Source organism: Coregonus clupeaformis, chromosome 36 (genome assembly GCF_020615455.1).
Source record: "Coregonus clupeaformis isolate EN_2021a chromosome 36, ASM2061545v1, whole genome shotgun sequence".
NCBI lineage: Eukaryota > Metazoa > Chordata > Actinopteri > Salmoniformes > Salmonidae > Coregonus > Coregonus clupeaformis.
In genome coordinates, this window is record NC_059227.1 from 16,797,853 (window position 1) to 16,822,718 (window position 24,866).

Consider the following 24,866-nt stretch of genomic DNA (forward strand, 5'->3'; position numbering starts at 1 on the left):
CACCCATGACTGTGTGGCAACGCAGGCCTCCAACTCAATCAAGTTTGCAGAGGACACAACAGTAGTAGGCCTGATTACCAACAATGACGAGACAGCCTACAGGGAGAAGGTGAGGGCCCTGGTGGAGTGGTGCCAGGAAAATAAACTCTCCCTCAATGTCAACAAAACGAAGGAGCTGATCGTGGACTTCAGGAAACAGCAGAGGGAGCACGCCCCTATCCACATCGACGGGACCGCAGTGGAGAAGGTGAAAAGCTTCAAGTTCCTCGGCGTACACATCACTGACAATGTGAAAAGGTCCACCCACACAGACAGTGTTGGTGAAGAAGGCGCAACAGCGCCTCTTCAACCTCAGGAAGCTGAAGAAATTTGGCTTGGCCCCTAAGACCCTCACAAGCTTACAGATGCACAATTGAGAGCATCCTGTCGGGCTGTATCACCGTCTGGTACAGCAACTGCACCGCCCGCAACCGCAGGGCTCTCCAGAGGGTGGTGTGTTCTGCACAGTGCATCACCGGGGGCACACTGCCTGCCCTCCAGGACACCTACAGCACCCGATGTCACAGGAAGGCCAAAAAGATCAAAGACATCAACCACCCGAGCCACGCCCTGTTCACCCCGCTACAATCCAGAAGGCGAGGTCAGTACAGGTGCATCAAAGCTGGGACCGAGAGACTGAAAAACTGCTTCTATCTTAAGGCCATCAGAATGTTAAATAGCCATCACTAGCCGGCTACCACCAGGTCACTCAACCCTACACCTTAGAGGCTGCTGCCCTATATACATAGACATGGAATCACTGGTCACTTTAAACATGTTTACATAATGCTTTACACATTTCATATGTATATACTGTATTCTATTCTACTGTACTTTAGTCAATGCCACTCCGACATTGCTCGTCCTAATATTTATATATTTCTTAATTCCATTCTTTTACTTTAGATTTGTGTGTATTGTTGTGAATTGTTAGATACTACTGCACTGTTGGAGCTAGGAACACAAGCATTTCGCTACATCCGCAATATCATCTGCTAAATATGTGGATGTGACCAATAAAATTGTATCTTATTTTATTTGAAAATAGCTGTGGAGTGATGCTCCCCATCCAACCTGACAGAGCTTGAGAGGATCTACAGAGAAGAATGGGAGAAACTCCCCAAATACAGGTGTGCAAAGCTTGTAGCGTCATACCCAAGAAGACTCAAGGCTTTAATCGCTGCTAAAGGTGCTTCAACAAAGTACTGAGTAAAGGGTCTGAATACTTATGTAAATGAGATATTTCCTTAATTTTTTTTATACATTTGAAAAAAAAAAACTGTTTTTGCTTTGTCATTATGGGGTATTGTGTGTAGATTGATGAGGATAATGTTTTATTTAATCCATTTTAGAATAAGGCTGTAATGTAACAAAATGTGGAAAAAGTCAAGGGGTCTGAATACTTTCCGAATGCACTGTATATACTCAATGATAAAAGGTATTATTTTCTCAGAGTCTTACAATTCATGAAAAGACACACATAGCACTCACTGCCTAAAGAGTGTAAATCGCCCGGTTTTAAACTGCCCAGTTTTATTTAATTCAAATCAGACAAATATGTTTGGAAATCACCCACTTCTCATCAGTGCACCAATTTGTAAGTCGTTCTGGATAAGAGCGTCTGCTAAATGACTTAAATGTTAAATGTTAAATGTTCTCCTAGTGGGGAGATGAAGGTCTTTAGAGCGGCTGAGGTGGAAAAAGACTTCAAAGTCGCCTATCAGATGTAACCCCTCTGTGCTATTCCCTTCCCCTCCTTAGAACTCAGACTTAAAAAGGAAGAGAAGGAGAAGTCCACAAAGAAAGGTAACTCAGTCATGCATTAATCATACCTATTTTTAAGAGGCAGAGTCTGTGCCAGTACTTGTGTTATGTTTGTCCAACATCTCACGTCTTTATTTCTGTCCTCTTTTTATCATATTGCAGAGTCTCAACATGTAGACACGGGGGTACCTGCACATGCACCAGGTAAATGTGTCTTCTTCATGGTAACGTTCAGATAACACTGCCTCATCTTAGACCACATTGCAGTACAAGAGTACATACAGTAGATATGAATTGGCCCACATGTTGAGGATGTTGTCTTTCTATCATGTGCATTGAAACACTCTTTCAAGCAAAAGATTATTCATTACCGTGAAATTTCATAGCATGCATGTTCTGTATGAATGTGTGATGTTGTATGTTGTAGTTCCCGCCTGTCAACCCACACCAGTCTACTGGCCATCATCACCTCCTGGCTGGTATCGTAAGTATACACTAACACTCTGAAGCACCTCCTACAAATGCTGTATAATAATAGTAGTAATAATAATAATAATAATAATAATAACTTTATATGTATAGCACTTTTCAATACAAGTAACAAAGTGCTTAATACATATTAATATCAGTGGTATTTGTTGTTCTGTATACTGTATGTCACTCTTCTTTTACAGTAATAATACAGTCCTTAATAAATGTCTTAATATGTCCTGTATATGTCCAGTATAATATGTCCTTCTCAAACTTGACTGAAAAGGTGTTGAATCCATTTATCTTCCAGTGCATCATATATTCACAGACAATCCATTCCCACCAACTATGACAGGTATTTGGTATTATCTTAATTCTTGCCAATGAGGTAATTAATGGCTAACATTAACACTATTTAAATGTGGCTGACATGTCTGCAGAGCTCTGTCTTGTAATTATGGCCAGGAGTTAATCCTGACCATGTAACTAGACCAAGAAAACTTCTGACCCCTAGTTACTAGGGCTGAGAGTTATCTGCTTCACAGCCTTTTCCACACCCACCGTTTACTGTACAGATGTAGGATCTTATTTGGGCCAGTTTTCTATAGCAGGAAAAGAATCCTGCAGCAACAGGAAATGTGGATTATAATTCATGTACATTTTTTGTAGGAGTTGATACATTTTTCATAAGGAAAAATCCAGCCTGAAATTTCAAAGTGGAAATTGCAAACCTCAGAAGACTTTTTAAACCAAAAAACAATAAACTACACGTTTTAAATGTCCTGCATTGCAGCAAAGTTATCCTGCAACAGTGTGATCAAATTAAGATCCTACATCTGTATGTCCTTGTATAGGTGTCTAATTATTATCTCTTGGTGAACATCGATGTATTGTTAACAATAACCATTTTGGAAATACTAAAGATCTACATCTTTAAATTGTTCTGCCCCATGTTCCTTTATTGTTCTATTGTCTGTCAGTAGCACCTCTAGTTACAGTGGCTTTTCCCAGCAGTTTCTTGGTGTTTCCTGGTGTTTCTCACCAAAAAGGTCTTGTGATTAAAACTTAAAACAAACAGTAGACATATACTGTACATTTTCGAAATCAATATCAACAATATGCCCTATATTATTTTAAATTAAATTCTGTCTTATAAATTACTTTTATAACTTTAGTACCATTTAAGTACAATTGGTTACCAAGTATGCAATGAAAATACACTTTAATGGGAAGTCTAATTGATCTGTCTTCTTGCTGTTTAACATTATTTAACACCCCTTGTTTATTCCCTTGTTGCTCAACACCTCAGCTACTTTTTTCTCCTTGTCATCACATATAATTTTAATTGGCTAATATGATTGATTCACGTTTTATCCAAAGTTGCATTATACATGATGAGATTTGTCATCTGGGTTTGTTTGAATGTACACATTTTTTCAGCATCTCCACTGCCTATTCCAACAGCTCATCCAACTCAGTCATTTTATCAAGCTCCTCCAGCTTATCAAGCTTATCAAGCTCCACCAGCTCAACCAGCACAAGCTCAACCAGCAGCTCCAATACAACCAGCTCAACCAGCACCTGCACCAGCAACTCAACCAGCTGAACCAACACCTGCACCAGCAACTCAACCAGCTGAACCAACACCTGCACCAGCAACTCAACCAGCTCAACCAGCACCAGCAACTCAACCAGCTGAGCCAGCACTTGCACCAGCAACTGAACCAACACCAGCACCTGGACATGCACCAGCAACTCAACCAGCTTCATGGACTCAAGGTTATTATTCTCTCAGAACTAAAGCTCTAACTTAGTAGGTGATATTGGAACTACAAGGTCATTTTCACTAAAGGGACAGAGTGCTTGCAAATAAAATGAATATGACTTTTCCACACAGATAGACATACTACTTTGTGAGGAAAACAGTAAAGTTCTCTCTATGTAAATGAAAATGCTCATATCTGATGTCCTATTTTGATTTATTGACCTTTGATACTATACTTGAAAGGCTCCTCTTAACAGACGGTTTTTGTCATTGAAGAACCACAGGCTCCCAAAGAAAAGCTGAAGGCTGCCGCCATAAAGAAGGGTATGAACATATTGTATTGATTCAAGAGGATACACCTACATAACTTGTTCTTGTCTGATCTGAACACATTCTTCTTAACCCTCAGTTCCAAAGGAAAAGACCAAGGCAGCTGCCCCAAAGAAGGGTAAGAGACTCTCTACATACCAAATCATCCTTCACACTTACTGAAAACAGTATATATTCAGTATATGTTATGTAATGCACTCAATGGTAAGGGTTTCAGTGTTAGAAGTTACTTCAGGTAAAGGTAAGATATATGCTTATAAGTATTACAACAAAGCATACACACATCATTAAGATTTTCTACTGACATTTTGTCAATAATGTACTTTTTCCAGAGCCAGAGCCTCCTAAAGAAAAAGTTAAGAAGCAAGGTAACAATTTGTACAATTGAACTACATCATTGCTTTCTGTATTTGAATACAGTTACACAGTTTATATCCCATGTCTTCTATTCTAGAACCTGTGGTGTCCAAAGAGAAGGTCAAACCAGCTGTTGTAAAGAAAGGTACAGATTTTGTAGTACATTATTAATAACATACTGCATGCTTAACTTTTATTGGAAAGTATTGAGCATGATATTGTCATTCCAGAAGCTGTTGTCGACAAAGAAAAGACAAAACCTACCACAATGAATAAAGGTACTTTATTGCATGTTGTCATATGTGTACACAGACATTTTATACATGTTTTCCTTTTAGAGTTGTTCAGTGGGTGAATTTAAGTTTTTGGTCTGTGTTCTTAGTTTCAGAGGTTGTTGTTTCCAAAGATAAACATAAAACAACAGCTGCCAATAAATAAAATGAATATATGTAGTTGCTATAGGATTCTCAATGCAACATTGAGCTGTATGAATACTGTATTTTGAATGATGAGCATATTTTGTGTTTTCTTTGTCTCAGAGCCTGTGAAAAAGGACAAAATAACTCCTACAAAGAAAGGTAACAACTTAGATAAAGTTATTCCAGTCGATAAATTAACATATATTCTAACTGTGGATATATTATGGTTTTAGAGCCTGCAATCTCCAAAGAAAAAGTCAAGACAACCACTACCAAGACAACCACAAGCACTTCCAAGAAAGGTAATACTGTATTTCACAAATGTTCACTTGAGTAGATGCTCACTATTAGTTGTAGTTAAATGCTTATTAGGGTTCACAGCAAAGCTACGGGATTGGTTAAGAGATGGCTGAGTTATTTACAAATCAGGAAATTATATTTACATTTCTTGTTTCTCTCAGAACCCTCTGCTGCAAAAGCCAAATGGTCACTTGTAAAGAATGGTATCGCGCTTCGTAAACCCTGCTTGGCCAAATTAACTTTTTCGCTTATTATCTATATGTTTTATGAGTTTGTGATGTAATACATTCATGCATCTCTGCACCAGTTGTTTCAGAACCTGAGCCCCTTAAAGAGAAAGCCACTCCAAGAGTCCCCACTATGAGAAAAGGTAACCACACAAATGTAGTGGTGCCAATGGTAAAAGTCACGGCAAGAGTTGTCGCTACAAGACACATCCCTACACCAAAAGGTAACCACACAGCAATGCAAAAGTTCATCAAACTAAATATATATTATTTTCAGATAGATACAATGACAATTGGAAACATGCTGTTTAACTGTTCTAACACTTTTAGCTCCTGCAGTGAAGGAGGAAAAGCTATCCAAAGCACCTGAGCCAGGTAAAATGAATCAGTCCTAACTGTGTGCAGGGCAGAAACTGGGAATTAACAGTATTGTAGAAATTAATCACAACTTTTTCCATCAACAAAAGAGAAACCAAAAGCAGCAGAGAAAAAAGGTAAGAATGATTTGACTATGTTTTGGAGTGGATTTATGTCCAGACATTTTATATAGTTTTTCCTTTTAGAGTTGTTCAGTGGGTGAATGTACATTTTTGTTCTGTGTTCTTTGTTTCAGAGGTTGTTGTTTCCAAATATAAAGCTAAAACAACAGCAGCCAAGAAAGGTAACGAATATATTTAGTTGCTATAGGATTCTCAGTGCAACATTGAGCTGTATGAATACTGTATTTTGAATGATGAGCATATTTTGTGTTTTCATTGTCTCAGAGCCTGTGGAAAAGGACACAATAACTTCTACAAAGAAAGGTAACAACTTAGATAAAGTTATTCCAGTCGATAAATTAACATGTATTCTAACTGTGGATATATTATGGTTTTAGAGCCTGCAATCTCCAAAGAAAAAGTCAAGACAACCACTATCAAGACAACCAAAAGCACTTCCAAGAAAGGTAATACTGTATTTCACAAATGTTCACTTGAGTAGATGCTCACTATTAGTTGTAGTTAAACGCTTCTTACATTTCTTGTTTCTCTCAGAACCCTCTGCTGCAAAAGCCAAAGCCAAATAGTCGCTTGTAAAGACTGGTTTAGCGCTTCTTAAACCCTGCTTGGCCTAATTAACTTTTTAAAACAAGCCGCTTATTATCGGTATGTTTTATGAGTATGTAATGTAATAAATTCATGAATCTCTGCACCAGTTGTTTCAGAACCTGAGCCCCTTAAAGAGAAAGCCACTCCAAGAGTCCCCACTATGAGAAAAGGTAACCACACAAATGTAGTGGTGCCAATGGTAAAAGTCACGGCAAGAGTTGTCGCTACAAGACACATCCCTACACCAAAAGGTAACCACACAGCAATGCAAAAGTTCATCAAACTAAATATATATTATTTTCAGATAGATACAATGACAATTGGAAACATGCTGTTTAACTGTTCTAACACTTTTAGCTCCTGCAGTGAAGGAGGAAAAGCTATCCAAAGCACCTGAGCCAGGTAAAATGAATCAGTCCTAACTGTGTGCAGGGCAGAAACTGGGAATTAACAGTATTGTACAAACAGTATATCATCATTCACAATGTTTCTTTTGTATGCAATTTACTGAATAATAAATTAATCAAAACTTTTTCCATCAGCAAAAGAGAAACCAAAAGCGGCAGAGAAAAAAGGTAAGAATGAGTTGAGTGGATCAACTCATGTCCAGTCAGCTGAGTCAAACAGGTTAACACTTCAAACAGTAGAGTGTAAAACAGGTGACCTACAACAGTTAAACAGCTCTCTCCCATGATGTACTGTAGCACTTAATGGTGATGCAACCCTGAAGGATGACTCCTATTAGCAGAGTGGGAGCTTGGCTTTGCACACAATATATAATATCTCACTTACTATTTTGCTGATGGTAGCTATTTATTTAGATTACTGTACAGTATGCATGTTTCATTGGCACAATACTTCAGAATGATGCTGCAACATCTGTAATACATCCAGTATTTCTTCCTGCTATCGCTGGATGTTAATAAGATTGTGCTGTTCACTTTCCCTTGTTGGTGATAACCGTTATCACATACACAAGCCTCCATCACGTTACTATAGCAACCCCTCACAGAGGCCCATAACATGGTCATAGCTAGCTTCTATACCCACAAAGTCATAAGCCCATTTCTACAAATGATCTTCTTAAAATGTGATTTTAAACCTATTCCTAACCTTAACCACACTGCTAAACTTATGCCTAACCCTAACCTTAAATTAAGACCAAAAAGCTAATTTTTGACTTTGTGGCTGTGGAATCTGACTTTGTTGTTGTGGAATCTGACTTTGTGGATATAGAAGCTAGTGAAAACCCCATAACATGGATGGGTTTATTTACTCACTCAATTGTTGTATTGGCTAAACAAGTATAAACAAGTATACATAGGCTAACCCTGGAGTACAATACTTACATACTGCATGTAGGATATTTTGCTTCAATGCAGGAAATGTTTAACTTGTAGTGTATTTGTCACGTTAGAAGAAAGGCGCAGGAATACGTATTAGGGTTTTTATTTACTCCACACAACACAAGGTACGTCATGGAAAACGACAGGGACGAAGCCCAAAACAAACACGTATATATAACAAAGGGATATAACCCAAACAAAAGAGCGAGGTGTAACCTCTACAAGGGACGAGACCAGTAATAACAAGAGCACAATACATGGTACTAACGAGACCAACGGACATGGGAAAATAATCGACATGGACAATGGGGAACAGAGGGCACATATACAGTTGAAGTTGAAAGTTTACATACACCTTAGCCAAATACATTTAAACTCAGTTTTTCACAATTCCTGATATTTAATCCTAGTAAAAATTCCCTGTCTTAGGTCAGTTAGGATCACTTTATTTTAAGAATGTGAAATGTCAGAATAATAGTAGAGAGAATTATTTCTTTCAGTTTATTTCTTTCATCACAATTAGTATTTGGTAGCATTGCCTTTAAATTGTTTAACTTGGGTCAAACATTTCAGATAACCTTCCACAAGCTTCCCACAATAAGTTGGGTGAATTTTGGCCCATTCCTCCTGACAGAGCTGGTGTAACTGAGTCAGGTTTGTAGGCCTCCTTGCTCGCACATGCTTTTTCAGTTCTGCCCACACATTTTCTATAGGATTGAGGTCAGGGCTTTGTGATGGCCACTCAAATACCTTGACTTTGTTGTCCTTAAGCCATTTTGCCACAACTTTGGAAGTATGCTTGGTGTCATTGTCCATTTGGAAGACCCATTTGCAACCAAGCTTTAACTTCCTGACTGATGTCTTGAGATGTTGCTTCAATATATCCACAACATTTTCCTTCCTCATGATGCCATCTATTTTGTGAAGTGCACCAGTCCCTCCTGCAGCAAAGCACCCCCACAGCATGATGCTGCCACCCCCGTGCTTCACGGTTGGGATGGTATCCTTCGGCTTGCAAGCAGCCCCCTTTTTCCTCCAAACATAACGATGGTCATTATGGCCAAACAGTTGTATTTTTGTTTAATCAGATTAGAGGACATTTCTCCAAAAAGTACCATCTTTGTCCCCATGTGCAGTTTTAAACCGTAGTCTGGTGGTTTTGGAGCAGTGGCTTCTTCCTTGCTGAGCAGCCTTTCAGGTTATGTCGATATAGGACTCGTTTTACTGTGGATATAGATACTTTTGCACCTGTTTCCTCCAGCATCTGCACTTTGCTGTTGTTCTGGGATTGATTTGCACTTTTCGCACCAAAGTACGTTCATCTCTAGGAGACAGAACGCGTATCCTTCCTGAGCGGTATGACGGCTGCGTGGTCCCATGGTATTTATACTTGCGTACCATTGTTTGTACAGATGAATGTGGTAACTTCAGGCGTTTGGAAATTGCTCCCAAGGATGAACCAGACTTGTGGAGGTCTACAATTATTTTTCTAAGGTCTTGGCTGATTTCTTTTGATTTTCCCATGATGTCAAGCAAAGAGGCACTGAGTTTGAAGGTTGGCCTTGAAATACATCCACAGGTACACCTCCAATTGACTAAAATGATGTAAATTAGTCTATCAGAAGCTTCTAAAGCCATGACATCCTTTTCTGGAATTTTCCAAGCTGTTTAAAGGCACAGTCAACTTAGTGTATGAAAACTTCTGACCCACTGGAATTGTGATTGTCACAAGCCGTGCTAGAACTCCGGTCTCAGATGTGGAGAGCTGGGGGTAATACCCCTTAGCCACAGAGGAGGTGTAGTAGGACCCAAATGAAACACCCAAGGCAATACTCCAGGCCAGTAGATTTAATGTAAAAACAAAGGTTCTTCGCCATTCACAAATAGTCCAACAAAAGTTCTTCTCAGAAAGAGGTACGTTAACAAAACAGGAGGCAAAACAAAATAACTCCACGAGGGGAGAAAAACAAACTAAAGATAACTTAGAAAACCTTACTTGGAAAGACACGGTGGAACAAAGCAGGAGACACATAGCCAGGACTCAATAACCAAGTGAGAAACAAGGGGAAAACACACAGCTAAAATACACAAGGGGAAACAAGGCACAGGTGACCTGGATCAAGCTAATTAGGACACACGAGGAAGAACTAAGGCAGAGGGGAACACAGATGACCTCTAGAGGCCCGGAGACAAACAGGAGGCAGGAAGCTGACAGTGATACAGTGAATTATAAGTGAAATAATCTGTCTGTAAACAATTATTGGAAAAATTACTTGTGTCATGCACAAAGTAGATGTCCTAACCAACTTGCCAAAACTATAGTTTGTTTACAAGGAATTTGTGGATTGGTTGAAAAACACGTTTTAATGACTCCAACCTAAGTGTATGTAAACTTCCGACTTCAACTGTATACACATACTAATCATGGGGAATGGGAACCAGGTGTGCGTAAGAAGACAGTCCGGAGTTGGTGGTAATGAACCAGGTCAGTGACGCCTAGATGGCCATTGACGTAGACCTCCGGAGCTTGTGAACGGAATGAGCAGCAGTACCGGGGGGATCTGTGACAGTATTTGAGGTTTATAAAGTTTGTAAATTCCACAATTTCAAACTTGATTTTCCCTTGTAAAAAATGTAGCAACCCTTACCATTTCCTGTTGCTGCAGGATAATTTTCTTGCTGTAGCAAACTGGCTCAAATTAAGATCCTACATCTGTACTATTATTAAAGCACAGAATACATTGTCTTCATAATCTGCGGAGCATGGAGCAATCAGGTCATGTATGCAGGATTGAGTCTGTCATATGGGCATCCTGACTGTCAACACCCTCCTGACTAGGTATGTGTAGGGTTCAAGTTTTAACCTGGCAGTTCTTCTCAGTCTACATTCAACATATGTTCTGCTCCTCCCAACCCAATGCCTCATTTCCTCCCTAGATCTAGACCATTACAGTGGGATCCCTCTCTATATCACCTGTGGTGTGTCTGCATGGTAGAGTGTTGATTTACTTAACTGGGTAATGGGTTTGGAAAAACAACACTCAGATGTAATTCCCTTGAAGGACTTGATCCCTAAAATCAAACACAAACACATCTGCGTTAACAAAACAAATATGGTTAACGATATATGGGTCGTGTCACAAAATGAGTGCCCTTTGATATTTTAAGAGAAATTGTACACACATATTGAATTTTAAAAGCCTGGTATATTAAATGAAGTGCCCTTTAACATAGACCACATGGAACATTTTATAAATCAGATTTTTTTATATGAATAAAGACATTTTGACATGTCCCTCCGTGCATCCTCTGTGACTTCTAGGAAGATTTAAAGTCATATCTGAAGATTATTTTCATTTAATCTTATTAGTGATTCATTTAAAGGTATTTAAAAAAAAGAAAATACCTAATTTTAAGGTCAACCCTGTTACGTGAACTGAACTCTCGTTTTAATATGGCGAAACTATTCCTTTAAAAAAAATATTTTTTCAAAAGAGGCATTCAACATCTAATAGTCAAATCATAGTGCAAAATCAGGTGCGCTGGTTCCACTCTTTTTGGCAATTATCTGGTGTTGTGTGGTGGAAAAATGAGCAGTAGAGCATAGCACGTCAACCCTGTTACCCATAGATAAACAGACTAAAAATGTTTGGTGAATTTTGCATTCAATTGCCCCTCCCTGTTGCACACAACAAGCTTCATTTCCCCTGTCAAAAGGGGATTTATGGCTGATTTTAAGATGAAGTCGTCAACCCTGTTACAGTCAACCGTGTTACTTTATTTGGCACTTACAGTGCATTCAGAAAGAAACCCTTTGACTTTTTCCACATTTTGTTGTGTTACAGCCTGAATTTAAAATGGATTACATTTAGATTTTGTGACACTGGCCTACACACAACACACGAATGTCAAATTGGAATTACGTTTTTAGACATTTTAACAAATTCAATTAAAATGAAAAGCTGAAATGTCTTGAGTCAATAAGAATTCAAACCCTTTGTTATGGCAAGCCTAAATAAGTTCAGGAGTAAAAATGTGCTTAACAAGTCACATAATAAGTTGCATGGACTCACTCTGTATGCAATAATAGCGTTTTTATGATTTTTGAACGACTACCTCATCTCTGTACCCCACACATACAATTATTTGTAAGGTCCCTCAGTCGAGCAGTGAATTTCAAACACAGATTTAACCACAAAGACCAGGGAGGTTTTCCAATGCCTTGCAAAGAAGGGCACCTATTGGTAGATGAAAGAAAAAAAAGCAGACATTGAATATTCCTTTGAGCATGGTGAAGTTATTAATTACACTTTAGATGGTGTATCAATACACCCAGTCACTACAAAGATACAGGCGTCCTTCCTAACTCCGGAGAGTAAGGAAACCACTCAGGGATTTCACCATGAGGCCAATGGTGACTTTAAAACAGTTACAGAGTTTAATGGCTGTGATAGGAGAAAACTGAGGATAGATCAACAACGTAGTAGTTACTCCACAATACTAACTCAAATGACAGAGTGAAAAGAAGGGAGCATGTACAGAATAAAAAATATTCCAAAACCTGCATTCTGTTTGCAATAAGGCACTAAAGTAAAACATTATGTCCTGACTACAAAGCGTTTTGTTTGGGGCAAATCTAACACAACACATCACTCTTCATATTTTCAAGCATAGTGATGGCTGCATCATGTTATGGGTATGCTTGTCATCGACCAGGACTAGGGAGTTTTTTTAGGATAAAAACAAACGGAATAGGGCTAAGCACAGGCAAACTCCTTGTTCAGTCTGCTTTCCAACAGACACTGGGAGACAAATTCACTTTTCAGCAGGACAATAACCGAAAACATGTTCCTGAGTGGCCTAGTTACAGTTGACTTAAATTGGCTTGAAAAACTATGGCAAGACTTGAAAATGGGTAACTAGCAATGATCAACAACCAACTTGACAGAGCTTGAAGAAAATAATAATGTGCAAATATTGTACAATCAAATCAAATCAAATCAAATCAAATTTTATTGGTCACATGCGCCGAATACAACAGGTGCAGACATTACAGTGAAATGCTTACTTACAGCCCTTAACCAACAGTGCATTTATTTTAAACAAAAAAGTAAGAATAAAACAACAACAAAAAAGTGTTGAGAAAAAAAGAGCAGAAGTAAAATAAAGTGACAGTAGGGAGGCTATATATACAGTAAAATAAAGTGACAGTAGGGAGGCTATATATACAGGGGGTACCGATCACAGTTGCATAGTCAATGTGCGGGGGCACCGGCTAGTTGAGGTAGTTGAGGTAATATGTACATGTGGGTAGAGTTAAAGTGACTATGCATAAATACTTAACAGAGTAGCAGCAGCGTAAAAAGGAGGGGGGTGGGGGGGCAGTGCAAATAGTCCGGGTAGCCATGATTAGCTGTTCAGGAGTCTTATGGCTTGGGGGTAGAAGCTGTTGAGAAGTCTTTTGGACCTAGACTTGGCACTCCGGTACCGCTTGCCGTGCGGTAGCAGAGAGAACAGTCTATGACTAGGGTGGCTGGAGTCTTTGACAATTTTGAGGGCCTTCCTCTGACACCGCCTGGTATAGAGGTCCTGGATGGCAGGGAGCTTTGCCCCAGTGATGTACTGGGCCGTACGCACTACCCTCTGTAGTGCCTTGCGGTCAGAGGCCAAGCAGTTGTGTGCAATGAACTTAGAGATTTACCCAGAAAGATTTACAGCTGTAATCACTGCCAAATGTGATTCTAACATGTATTGACTTGTGTCTAGATGGGTAAGAATTATACTTTTTTAAATACATTTTGAATTTAGGCTGTAACACATCAAAATGTGGAATAAGTCAAGGGATATGAATACTTTCTGAAGGCACTGTACTATAGTCTTTTTAAATGTATACTCTTGAGATGTGAAAAAGTGTTTTTTATTAAGTTGAACATGTGCTCTTTATGACAGAATGTTAAAATTAGGTGAAATAAAAATAAAGAAAATCACCAAGTTACACTACTCAAAAGGCACTTAATTGGTGGAACAACCCATATGGCTTTGCTCTGCTTTGACTATATTGATGATAGGCCTGCAGTATAGTAAAATAATGTGTTTTCTGGATATTACATTTGCATAACCAATTAATCTATTTTTATTAGTATGAAGAACATATTTTAACGGTTTAACTCCCTTGTCTAGTTCCAAAGAAAGAATCTGGTAGCTTTGTGAGATTCTCAAGAGTTTGCCTTTAACCCTAAAAAAATCCACTTCAAGTTTTACCCTAGCTTTACCCTGGGGCAGTTTAGACCAACCAAATATATAATTTAAAGGCCCTTTACAAATTGAAGTTGAATTATTGTTTTGTAGAGCTTCATGCTGAAACTTATTTTGTAAAGGGTCACATGGTGATATTGTAGAATGTGGTGTAGGCAAGACCGGTAGCTATGAAGGAGATTTGCATTTGTGGCGTTTCTTAGATTGGATTCTTATTGGGGTCAAAACCCAGATTCCTACTGTATGTCTTACAGCACTGCAGGCAACCCAGTGTACAACATTGAACCTGATTTATACATTTCCACACAAGGTTATGAAAAGAGTATGCGTAGAGTATGTGTAATATAATCTTCATCCAGTTTTAAAAGAGAGAGGAATCTATTTGCGTTTGTAATCTAGATTGACCTGAATGAGTGCTAAGATTTCCGTGCTTGTACTGTTTGTTGTGTAAACTTTCCAGCTAGATAAGAGGAATACATATCACTCATATACATTTGTCCTCCTTCTTGCATGAGCAGAAGACAAGGTAAAGGATGTGAAGATATCAGATGGTGAGTTCTGTTCATATAACAATATGCAAATACATTGCTCTAGTTTGAATTGAATAGATGCTGCTATTGAATAAAAAAAGGATTAGATGTTATCAAACTTAGCTACCATAGCAGTGTCTTTGCAGTATATCTGTTTACACAAATACAAACAGTTTCTCCTTTTATTTTCCAATTGAGTGACAAGATATTACAGTCCTTGTTTGACTATGCCTCATCCTCTGGCTAAGGGATATTTGAGATGGGCTCCAGCCTTTTATGCACGGGCCAACAGCACTAGATCCAGTAATGAACTATGCTGAAAAAAAGGAAATCGGGTATTGACCATTTGAAATGCAGCCTATATCAAAGTGTGGCTAGAGAACACTTTTAATCAATAAACCTGAGGCAAATGACTCAATTTAATTAATCACCCCAAGCCAACTAGAGTTATCAATTGATAGATTGTGGTGCAGCATTTAGTTTTTTCTGTGCTATTTCAGACCTTCCTTGACATATTGTATGTATGGAAGGACAAGCACTGTTAGGTGTATGCATAGTGAATTTCTCAAGCTTTATTGACAGGACGTGTTATAAACTGATTTTATGCACAGATTGACTTATTGTTGGTCATTAAAAGGGTTAAATGCTTTTTGCAAAGGATTTGTTCCCATTACAACTAATTCAAAAGCTGTTTAGATAATTAAAGTTTAATAATACATTGTTACTGAATAATGTAGATGGTGCAAAAGCTTTATCCCAGCGTATATAGTACTAAATGCTTCCTCTCCCTCTACCTGGTACTAAAGTTAATATTGTAAAAGTACTTTTGGTTTATTTTGTATTGCAGCCAAAGCTAAAACCACACACTCTGTGAAGACAGCCCAGCCCACTAAAGCACGTAAGTAAACAGAAAACTGAATCAAACCAGAGGGACCAAATCCAATCAATCCCTGAGCAAGAAATCTTGTTTGTATTGATAAGTAGGTCAGTTTCTTTTTTTTCTTTTTTTAACACTTAAATTAATATAGGACTTAATGCATTATTTATCTTGCCTAAGACTGGAGTAGCTACAAGTGAGTGGTTTCAAGGTTTTGAATACATTTGTCATGCTAAATTGCCATCAAATGTGTTTTTATTGAATCATTGTTTTGTTAAGATGCTCCTTGTCCATTGATCAGCCTTGTGAATGTCATATTCTAGATGCTCTGTTTTCCTCTTTTGTGGTGTCCTGTAAAGCAGCAAATTTTTTGTGAATAGCATATCGCGCAATACTTTTATGATAGTGATTGGTTGATTACATGCCAGCATCAGTTATCTTTCTCATGCTTATTCAACACAAAACACTAGTTGACAACTGGAAATTGGATCTGTCAAATGGCGTAGCTTTAGACAAAGGCCAGGCATTATGACTTTGTTTACTCAACAGATCAGTTCTGAATGAGCATTCCTATGATTCCTTTCACATCACTTATTATATACAGTGAGGGAAAAAAGTATTTGATCCCCTGCTGATTTTGTATGCTTGCCCACTGACAAAGAAATGATCAGCATATAATTTTAATGGTAGGTTTATTTGAACAGTGAGAGACAGAATAACAACAACAAAATCCAGAAAAAAAGCATGTCAAAAATGTTATAAATTGATTTGCATTTTAATGAGGGAAATAAGTATTTGACCCCCTCTCAATCAGAAAGATTTCTGGCTCCCAGGTGTCTTTTATACAGGTAACGAGCTGAGATTAGGCGCACACTCTTAAAGGGAGTGCTCCTAATCTCAGCTTGTTACCTGTATAAAAGACAACTGTCCACAGAAGCAATCAATCAATCAGATTCCAAACTCTCCACCATGGCCAAGACCAAAGAGCTCTCCAAGGATGTCAGGGACAAGATTGTAGACCTACACAAGGCTGGAATGGGCTACAAGACCATCGCCAAGCAGCTTGGTAAGAAGGTGACAACAGTTGGTGCGATTATTCGCAAATGGAAGAAACACAAAAGAACTGTCAATCTCCCTCTGCCTGGGGCTCCATGCAAGATCTCACCTCGTGGAGTTGCAATGATTATGAGAACGGTGAAGAATCAGCCCAGAACTACACGGGAGGATCTTGTCAATGATCTCAAGGCAGATGGGACCAGAGTCACCAAGAAAACAATTGGTAACACACTACGCCGTGAAGGACTGAAATCCTGCAGCGCCCGCAAGGTCCCCCTGCTCAAGAAAGCACATATACAGGGCCGTCTGAAGTTTGCCAATGAACATCTCAATGATTCAGAGGAGAACTGGGTGAAAGTGTTGTGGTCAGATGAGACCAAAATCGAGCTCTTTGGCATCAACTCAACTCACCGTGTTTGGAGGAGGAGGAATGCTGCCTATGACCCCAAGAACACCATCCCCACCGTCAAACATGGAGGTGGAAACATTTTTCTTTGGGGGTGTTTTTCTGCTAAGGGGACAGGACAACTTCACCGCATCAAAGGGACGATGGACGGGGCCATGTACCGTCAAATCTTGGGTGAGAACCTCCTTCCCTCAGCCAGGGCATTGAAAATGGGTTGTGGATGGGTATTCCAGCATGACAATGACCCAAAACACACAGCCAAGGCAACAAAGGAGTGGATCAAGAAGAAGCACATTAAGGTCCTGGAGTGGCCTAGCCAGTCTCCAGACCTTAATCCCATAGAAAATCTGTGGAGGGAGCTGAAGGTTCGAGTTGCCAAACGTCAGCCTCGAAACCTTAATGACTTGGAGAAGATCTGCAAAGAGGAGTGGGACAGAATCCCTCCTGAGATGTGTGCAAACCTGGTGGCCAACTACAAGAAACGTCTGACCTCTGTGATTGCCAACAAGGGTTTTTCCACCAAGTACTAAGTCATGTTTTGCAGAGGGGTCAAATACTTATTACCCTCATTAAAATGCAAATCAATTTATAACATATTATACATGCATTTTTCTGGATTTGTTGTTATTCTGTCTCTCACTGTTCAAATAAACCTACCATTAAAATTATAGACTGATCATGTCTTTGTCAGTGGGCAAACGTCCAAAATCAGCAGGGGATCAACTACTTTTTTCCCTCACTGTACGTTTGTTAGGACAAATTCACAACACATGAAAAATGAAACCAGTCACTCGTAACTACATTAGAAATTAAAGTTTATGCACGGTAAAACTGCAATTACAGCCATGTCACTTTGTGTTAGTGTGAAGAGAATACGTTTGAGATTATAAGCAGAGTGTGAAGAACAGGTAAAATGGCATGTAGACAAATGTATTTTTCTCTTCTCACAGATAAGGCTGTGAAGGCTGAGAAGGATGAGAAGGTTGAGAAGGCTGAGAAGGCTGAGAAGGCTGTGAAAGCTGAGAAGGCTGAGAAGGCTGTGAAGGCTGAGAAGGCTGTGAAAGCTGAGAAGGCTGAGAAGGCTGAGAAGGCTGAGAAGGCTGAGAAGGCTGAGAAGGCTGAGAAGGCAGTGAAGGCTGAGAAGGCTGTGAAGGAGGCTAAAGGTACGTCGGCTCAAAGTATCAAATTACTCTTTCCTCATAAATGGTTGATACATTACTACTGATCTCTATGGATTATTTATGCTTGATGATTTTTTCCCTCTCTGATTTCAGGGAAAGAAATGAAGCCTCCTGGTATAGCAAGTGAGTAAATAACAATGCCTTGTGTCTGTGCTTCAAATAAGAGATAGGGATGTAGCAGTGGGTGCTGATAGATTTAGTGCAGCCATGTTCACTAGGCCCCACATGGTGGTGCTCTGTCTAACCCAATTATTTTTGGGTTGTGTGCTGCATTTACTATTGAGGATTATCTCAGTGTGTGATCCTGTACTAGTAAAATGTAAATGTAATGCGTAAAAATGTTTACTGCTACAGTGTTCTGGAAGTGGGAATCATATTATATGTGTCATTCTTTTATGACTGCATATTTGTACCTCATTTACAGTGGGGGAAAAAAGTATTTAGTCAGCCACCAATTGTGCAAGTTCTCCCACTTAAAAAGATGAGAGAGGCCTGTAATTTTTATCATAGGTACACGTCAACTATGACAGACAAAATGAGAAAAAAAATTCCAGAAATCACATTGTAGGATTTTTTATGAATTCATTTGCAAATTATGGTGGAAAATAAGTATTTGGTCAATAACAAAAGTGTCTCAATACTTTGTTATATACCCTTTGTTGGCAATGACACAGGTCAAACGTTTTCTGTAAGTCTTCACAAGGTTTTCACACACTGTTGCTGGTATTTTGGCCCATTCCTCCATGCAGATCTCCTCTAGAGCAGTGATGTTTTGGGGCTGTCGCTGGGCAACACAGACTTTCAACTCCCTCCAAAGATTTTCTATGGGGTTGAGATCTGGAGACTGGCTAGGCCACTCCAGGACCTGGAAATGCTTCTTACGAAGCCACTCCTTCGTTGCCCGGGCGGTGTGTTTGGGATCATTGTCATGCTGAAAGACCCAGCCACGTTTCATCTTCAATGCCCTTGCTGATGGAAGGAGGTTTTCACTCAAAATCTCACAATACATGGCCCCATTCATTCTGTCCTTTACACGGATCAGTCGTCCTGGTCCCTTTGCAGAAAAACAGCCCCAAAGCATGATGTTTCCACCCCCATGCTTCACAGTTGGTATGGTGTTCTTTGGATGCAACTCAGCATTCTTTGTTCTCCAAACACAACGAGTTTAGTTTTTACCAAAAAGTTATATTTTGGTTTCATCTGACCATATGACATTCTCCCAATCCTCTTCTGGATCATCCAAATGCACTCTAGCAAACTTCAGACGGGCCTGGACATGTACTGGCTTAAGCAGGGGGACACATCTGGCACTGCAGGATTTGAGTCCCTGGCGGCGTAGTGTGTTACTGATGGTAGGCTTTGTTACTTTGGTCCCAGCTCTCTGCAGGTCATTCACTAGGTCCCCCCTTGTGGTTCTGGGATTTTTGCTCACCGTTCTTGTGATCATTTTGACCCCACAGGGTGAGATCTTGCGTGGAGCCCCAGATCGAGGGAGATTATCAGTGGTCTTGTATGTCTTCCATTTCCTAATAATTGCTCCCACAGTTGATTTCTTCAAACCAAGCTGCTTACCTATTGCAGATTCAGTCTTCCCAGCCTGGTGCAGGTCTACAATTTTGTTTCTGGTGTCCTTTGACAGCTCTTTGGTCTTGGCCATAGTGGAGTTTGGAGTGTGACTGTTTGAGGTTGTGGACAGGTGTCTTTTATACTGATAACAAGTTCAAACAGGTGCCATTAATACAGGTAACGAGTGGAGGACAGAGGAGCCTCTTCAAGAAGAAGTTACAGGTCTGTGAGAGCCAGAAATCTTGCTTGTTTGTAGGTGACCAAATATTTATTTTCCACCATAATTTGCAAATAAATTTATTAAAAATCCTACAATTTGATTTTCTGGATTTTTTTTTCTCAATTTGTCTGTCATAGTTGACGTGTACCTATGATGAAAATTACAGGCCTCTCTCATCTTTTTAATTGGGAGAACTTGCACAATTGTTGGCTGACTAAATACTTTTTTTCCCCACTGTATTCAATTGATATCACCTTGATAATATCCAATATCTTTGTAATTCATTACTGTAGCAATAGTTTCCCTTGCAATTTTCCATTAAAATTATGATATGTTTACCATTTCTAGAGATTGGGGCAGAATCTTCTTTACCTTCTATTCAGGACTGAGGTAGTAGCTATACCTTCCCCTCCACTGGCCAACACAATGAAAATAGGATTCAATGACTCTCTACTGATATTGCTCTCTTGTGATTTATTGGGAGTAAATGAACCATGTTGATTGTTCACGGAGCACCATTTAGTTACTGAAAGAGATTATGCCTAGTGTTAAATAGTAACAACACTTACTGGATTGATTTAAGTTAAAGCCAAAATCATTAGAGACATAAGGGTGATGTTCTATTGAGTGAACCAGTGGAGTCTCGATATTCTAGTCCCATCCCTTCATTACCCATATTCCCAGTCACTCTCTCCTCACGTCCTGTGTGATTTGTGCACAGTGAAGGGGCATCAAGCAATACTCAATCACTATTCTCAATATGATGACTATCTACTGTATGTATTACATTAAGGCAAAAGTGATTTACATGTCTTTTGAGACCTGAGCTGCAATGACTTTGTTTGAAATAAGGGTTGTAGTCATGCTTGTGTTTCCTGCCATGGCTTTCCCACTCTCTGCATTTAAAGTATGTTAAACAAAGATACTGTAGTAAGTATACTCTAACTCTTCTCCCTAAGGCACTGTTGAAGTCGGAAGTTTACAGACACTTAGGTTGGAGTCATTAAAACTCGTTTTTCAACCACTCCACAAATTTCTTTTTAACAAACTATAGTTTTGGCAAGTCGGTTAGGACATCTACTTTGTGCATGACACAAGTCATTTTTCCAACAATTGTTTACAGACAGATTATTTCACTTATAATTCACTGTATCACAATTCCAGTGGGTAAGAAGTTTACATACACTAAGTTGACTGTGCCTTTAAACAGCTTGGAAAATTCCAGAAAATGATGTCATGGCTTTAGAAGATTCTGATAGACTAATTGACATAATTTGAGTCAATTGGAGGTGTACCTGTGGATGTATTTCAAGGCCTACCTTCAAACTCAGTGCCTCTTTGCTTGACATCATGGGAAAATCAAAAGAAATCAGCCAAGATTTTAGAAAAATAATTGTAGACCTCCACAAGTCTGGTTCATCCTTGGGAGCAATTTCCAAACGCCTGAAGTTACCACGTTCATCTGTACAAACAATAGTACGCAAGTATAAACACCATGGGACCACGCAGCCGTCATACCGCTCAGGAAGGAGACGCGTTCTGCCTCCTAGAGATGAACGTACTTTGGTGCGAAAAGTGCAAATCAATCCCAGAACAACAGCAAATGACCATGTGAAGATGCTGGAGGAAGCAGGTACAAAAGTATCTATATCCACAGTAAAACAAGTCCTATATCGACATAACCTGAAAGGCCGCTCAGCAAGGAAGAAGCCACTGCTCCAAAACCGCCATAAAAAAGCCAGACTACGGTTTGCAACTGCACATGGGGACAAAGGTCGTACATTTTGGAGAAATGTCCTTTGGTCTGATGAAACAAAAATACAACTGTTTGGCCATAATGACCATCGTTATGTTTGGAGGAAAAAGGGGGTTGCTTGCAAGCTGAAGAACACCATCCCAACCGTGAAGCACGTGAATGGCAGGATCATGCTGTGGGGGTGCTTTGCTGCAGGAGGGACTGGTGCACTTCACAAAATAGATGGCATCATGAGGAAGGAAAATGTTGTGGATATATTGAAGCAACATCTCAAGACATCAGTCAGGAAGTTAAAGCTTGGTCGCAAATGGGTCTTCCAAATGGACAATGACCCCAAGCATACTTCCAAAGTTGTGGCAAAATGGCTTAAGGAAAACAAAGTCAAGGTATTTGAGTGGCCATCACAAAGCCCTGACCTCAATCCTATAGGAAATTTGTGTTCAGAACTGAAAAAGCATGTGCGAGCAAGGAGGCCTACAAACCTGACTCAGTTACACAGAGCTCTGTCAGGAGGAATGGGCCAAAATTCACCCAACTTATTGTGGGAAGCTTGTGGAAGGCTACCCGAAACGTTTGACCCAAGTTAAACAATTTAAAGGCAATGCTACCAAATGCTAATTGAGTGTATGTAAACTTCTGACAAACTTGGAATGTGATGATATAAATAAAAGCTGAAATAAATCATTCTCTCTACTATTATTCTGACATTTCACATTCTTAAAATAAAGTGGTGATACTAACTGACCTAAGACAGGGAAGTGTTACTAGGATTAAATGTCAGGAATTGTGAAAAACTGAGTTTAAATGTATTTGGCTAAGGTGTATGTAAACTTCCGACTTCAACTGTAACTGCTATGTTGATGCATAAAAAAATGATGACTCAAACCAAATCGAAACTGTGTATAAATGTTAATGGCTGTATATTCATAATGTTTCTTGTCTGTCCTGCTCGCTAATAATCACTAGACAGTCAGGGAGCATCAAAAATGCAAAAAACGATGGACAGAGGACTATTTTAGCCAAATTTTGACGGCAAGAAAATATAACCAATTTTCCTCCGGACCTTGTTGAAGATCGAATGCGGCCCCCGGGGCAAAATGAGTTCGACACCCCTACTCTAAATGTTTTGTTTTTCTTCCTATGGACCAAACAAATACCATGTGTCATTTTTGATTAGATTGAACTTTTAAAACACCTCTTTCTAATTGGGAAATAATTCCCCTTCCTTCCTTTATCCATCACAATATTTTTTAAGGTCACCTGTATCATTGAAATTCAGAGCCCATTTTCCCCAGTGGATTACTATAGACTTCCTGATCAGAATTCCCTGTCAGCACAGCAGTATATATTCCCCGAATCCCGGTAGTCTACACAGGGCTGGAGAAGTCCCGTTGGGTTTGAAAGGGTCTGCTCTGAAACTCCCTTCATATCCTCTGGTAATGGATAGAATAAATATATACATTGGATACCAGGAGTCTTTCTCCTCTGTCCCTCTCATACATGTTCTATCTCTCATTCTCTGTTTTCTCTGCCCTCATCAGAAGAATCTCAGACTGAGGAGAATACCATGGACAAGAAGAAGCCAGGTAAGATGAATGATGGATGAAATTCTGTCTTAACTGTTTCTTACTGTCATAAGAACATATGCAAAAATGCTCCTTTATAAAGAATCCTTAATTGATTCCTTATTTCCTCACTGTATCTTACAGGCCAGAGAGTCTTGCAGTGTGTTTTAATGGTTGGAAAGAATGCCCACTACCCTTTGCGACCTTCCACCCCTGGTATGACCCCTGTGTCGATGAGCCCAGCCATGAGATCCATGATGATGCAGCAGGCGCAGCAGCAGAAAGCCAGCGCGGCGGGGCAGTAGACTAGTTCCTCATCCCTGTGCTGCTCCCTCTACTCAGTCTGCAAGGCAGCCTTAACCAGCAGGTGGCGTTGCTTGTATTTACTGCTGGGCCACTAGCTTCTCATTGACAACGGAGGACAATCAGTGACTAAAGGTGAAGGATGGATGGACAGTATAGTATTATTTATTTTTCTATGACCAGTCGAGCTCCCGTGAGTTTTTAAGTCCCTAAACTCTTTTCCTTTATCTGTGGCTTTGCCACTTTTGCTAGCGCTCAGTGTTGAGTCCTTTGTGATCTATGTTTTTCAGCAGATGTATTTATTAGAAACGGAGTGTAAGTTATGGCAATATGATATTACCTTAAGTAGCGAATGGAATTGATCATTTCTGTAAATTTCAATCAAATGCAATGTACATATGCATATAAATTGTAATTTAGCGAAAGTTCAATGTATATAATGTACATGTTGATATTACATCTTGCAGTTTACATTTGTCGAATGATTACTTCACATTATAATTTTTTAATTTGTTACTTTTATCACAACATTCATCAAGTTCATGATTACAAAACGTTTCTGTTAATTGATTTTGGGGTCATACATTATCAATGGCACTGTGATAAAAAGTTTAGTTTTTATTTCATGTTTTGATTCTATTGTATTAAGGAAATGAATTGAACATGCTATACAATAACAAATTAACAATATTGCTCACTTTGTCCGAACATGTCCATGTCTGTATGCTTCTGTTGATGTGACACACCCTTCCATTATTGCTGTGACAGGAAATCCTAAGCTATATTTTAAGACTATTGAACAAGTTGCGCATCAAATCCAGAGTACAGAAGAAATTGCAAATAAACAATGACGATCTTCAGAATAATTTTTGAAATTGTGTGGCGTCGTGCATCACAGTTTGATCATGAAAGAGGATAGATATTTGTATTTGCCTAAAAATGGCCCAAATTGATATTTTAGATTTGAGCATATCTGTATTTAGACAGAATATTAGTAGTTAATTAAAAAAATTATTAATCAAATTAGTTCACCTGCCAAAGATGA

General features: G+C 39.2%; 1 protein-coding gene across 1 annotated transcript; it reads left to right on the top strand.

The window, feature by feature from the left end:
* Positions 1–1,810: 1,810 nt before the first annotated feature.
* Positions 1,811–24,687, top strand: LOC121552151 (proteoglycan 4). Its single transcript, XM_041864878.2, has 26 exons — positions 1,811–1,845; positions 1,966–2,007; positions 2,231–2,287; positions 3,739–4,053; positions 4,316–4,363; positions 4,449–4,487; positions 4,702–4,737; positions 4,824–4,871; positions 4,957–5,004; positions 5,266–5,304; positions 5,379–5,447; positions 5,753–5,896; positions 6,003–6,047; positions 6,134–6,166; positions 6,286–6,333; positions 6,437–6,475; positions 6,550–6,618; positions 6,868–7,011; positions 7,118–7,162; positions 7,303–7,335; positions 14,880–14,912; positions 15,739–15,789; positions 18,181–18,393; positions 18,505–18,534; positions 23,495–23,539; positions 23,663–24,687. The coding sequence occupies exons 9-26, from the start codon at positions 4,995–4,997 to the stop codon at positions 23,821–23,823; spliced, it is 1,251 nt and encodes a 416-aa protein (XP_041720812.2). The 5' UTR covers positions 1,811–1,845; positions 1,966–2,007; positions 2,231–2,287; positions 3,739–4,053; positions 4,316–4,363; positions 4,449–4,487; positions 4,702–4,737; positions 4,824–4,871; positions 4,957–4,994; the 3' UTR covers positions 23,824–24,687.
* The last annotated feature ends 179 nt before the right edge of the window (positions 24,688–24,866 follow it).

What these genes read in the sequence shown, in the direction of transcription:
- LOC121552151 (XM_041864878.2), top strand. An exon ending in ATCCAAAGCACCTGAGCCAG is followed by an intron (nt 7,163 to 7,302) that starts GTAAAATGAATC and finishes TTTTTCCATCAG; the next exon opens with CAAAAGAGAAACCAAAAGCG. An exon ending in CATGGACAAGAAGAAGCCAG is followed by an intron (nt 23,540 to 23,662) that starts GTAAGATGAATG and finishes TGTATCTTACAG; the next exon opens with GCCAGAGAGTCTTGCAGTGT.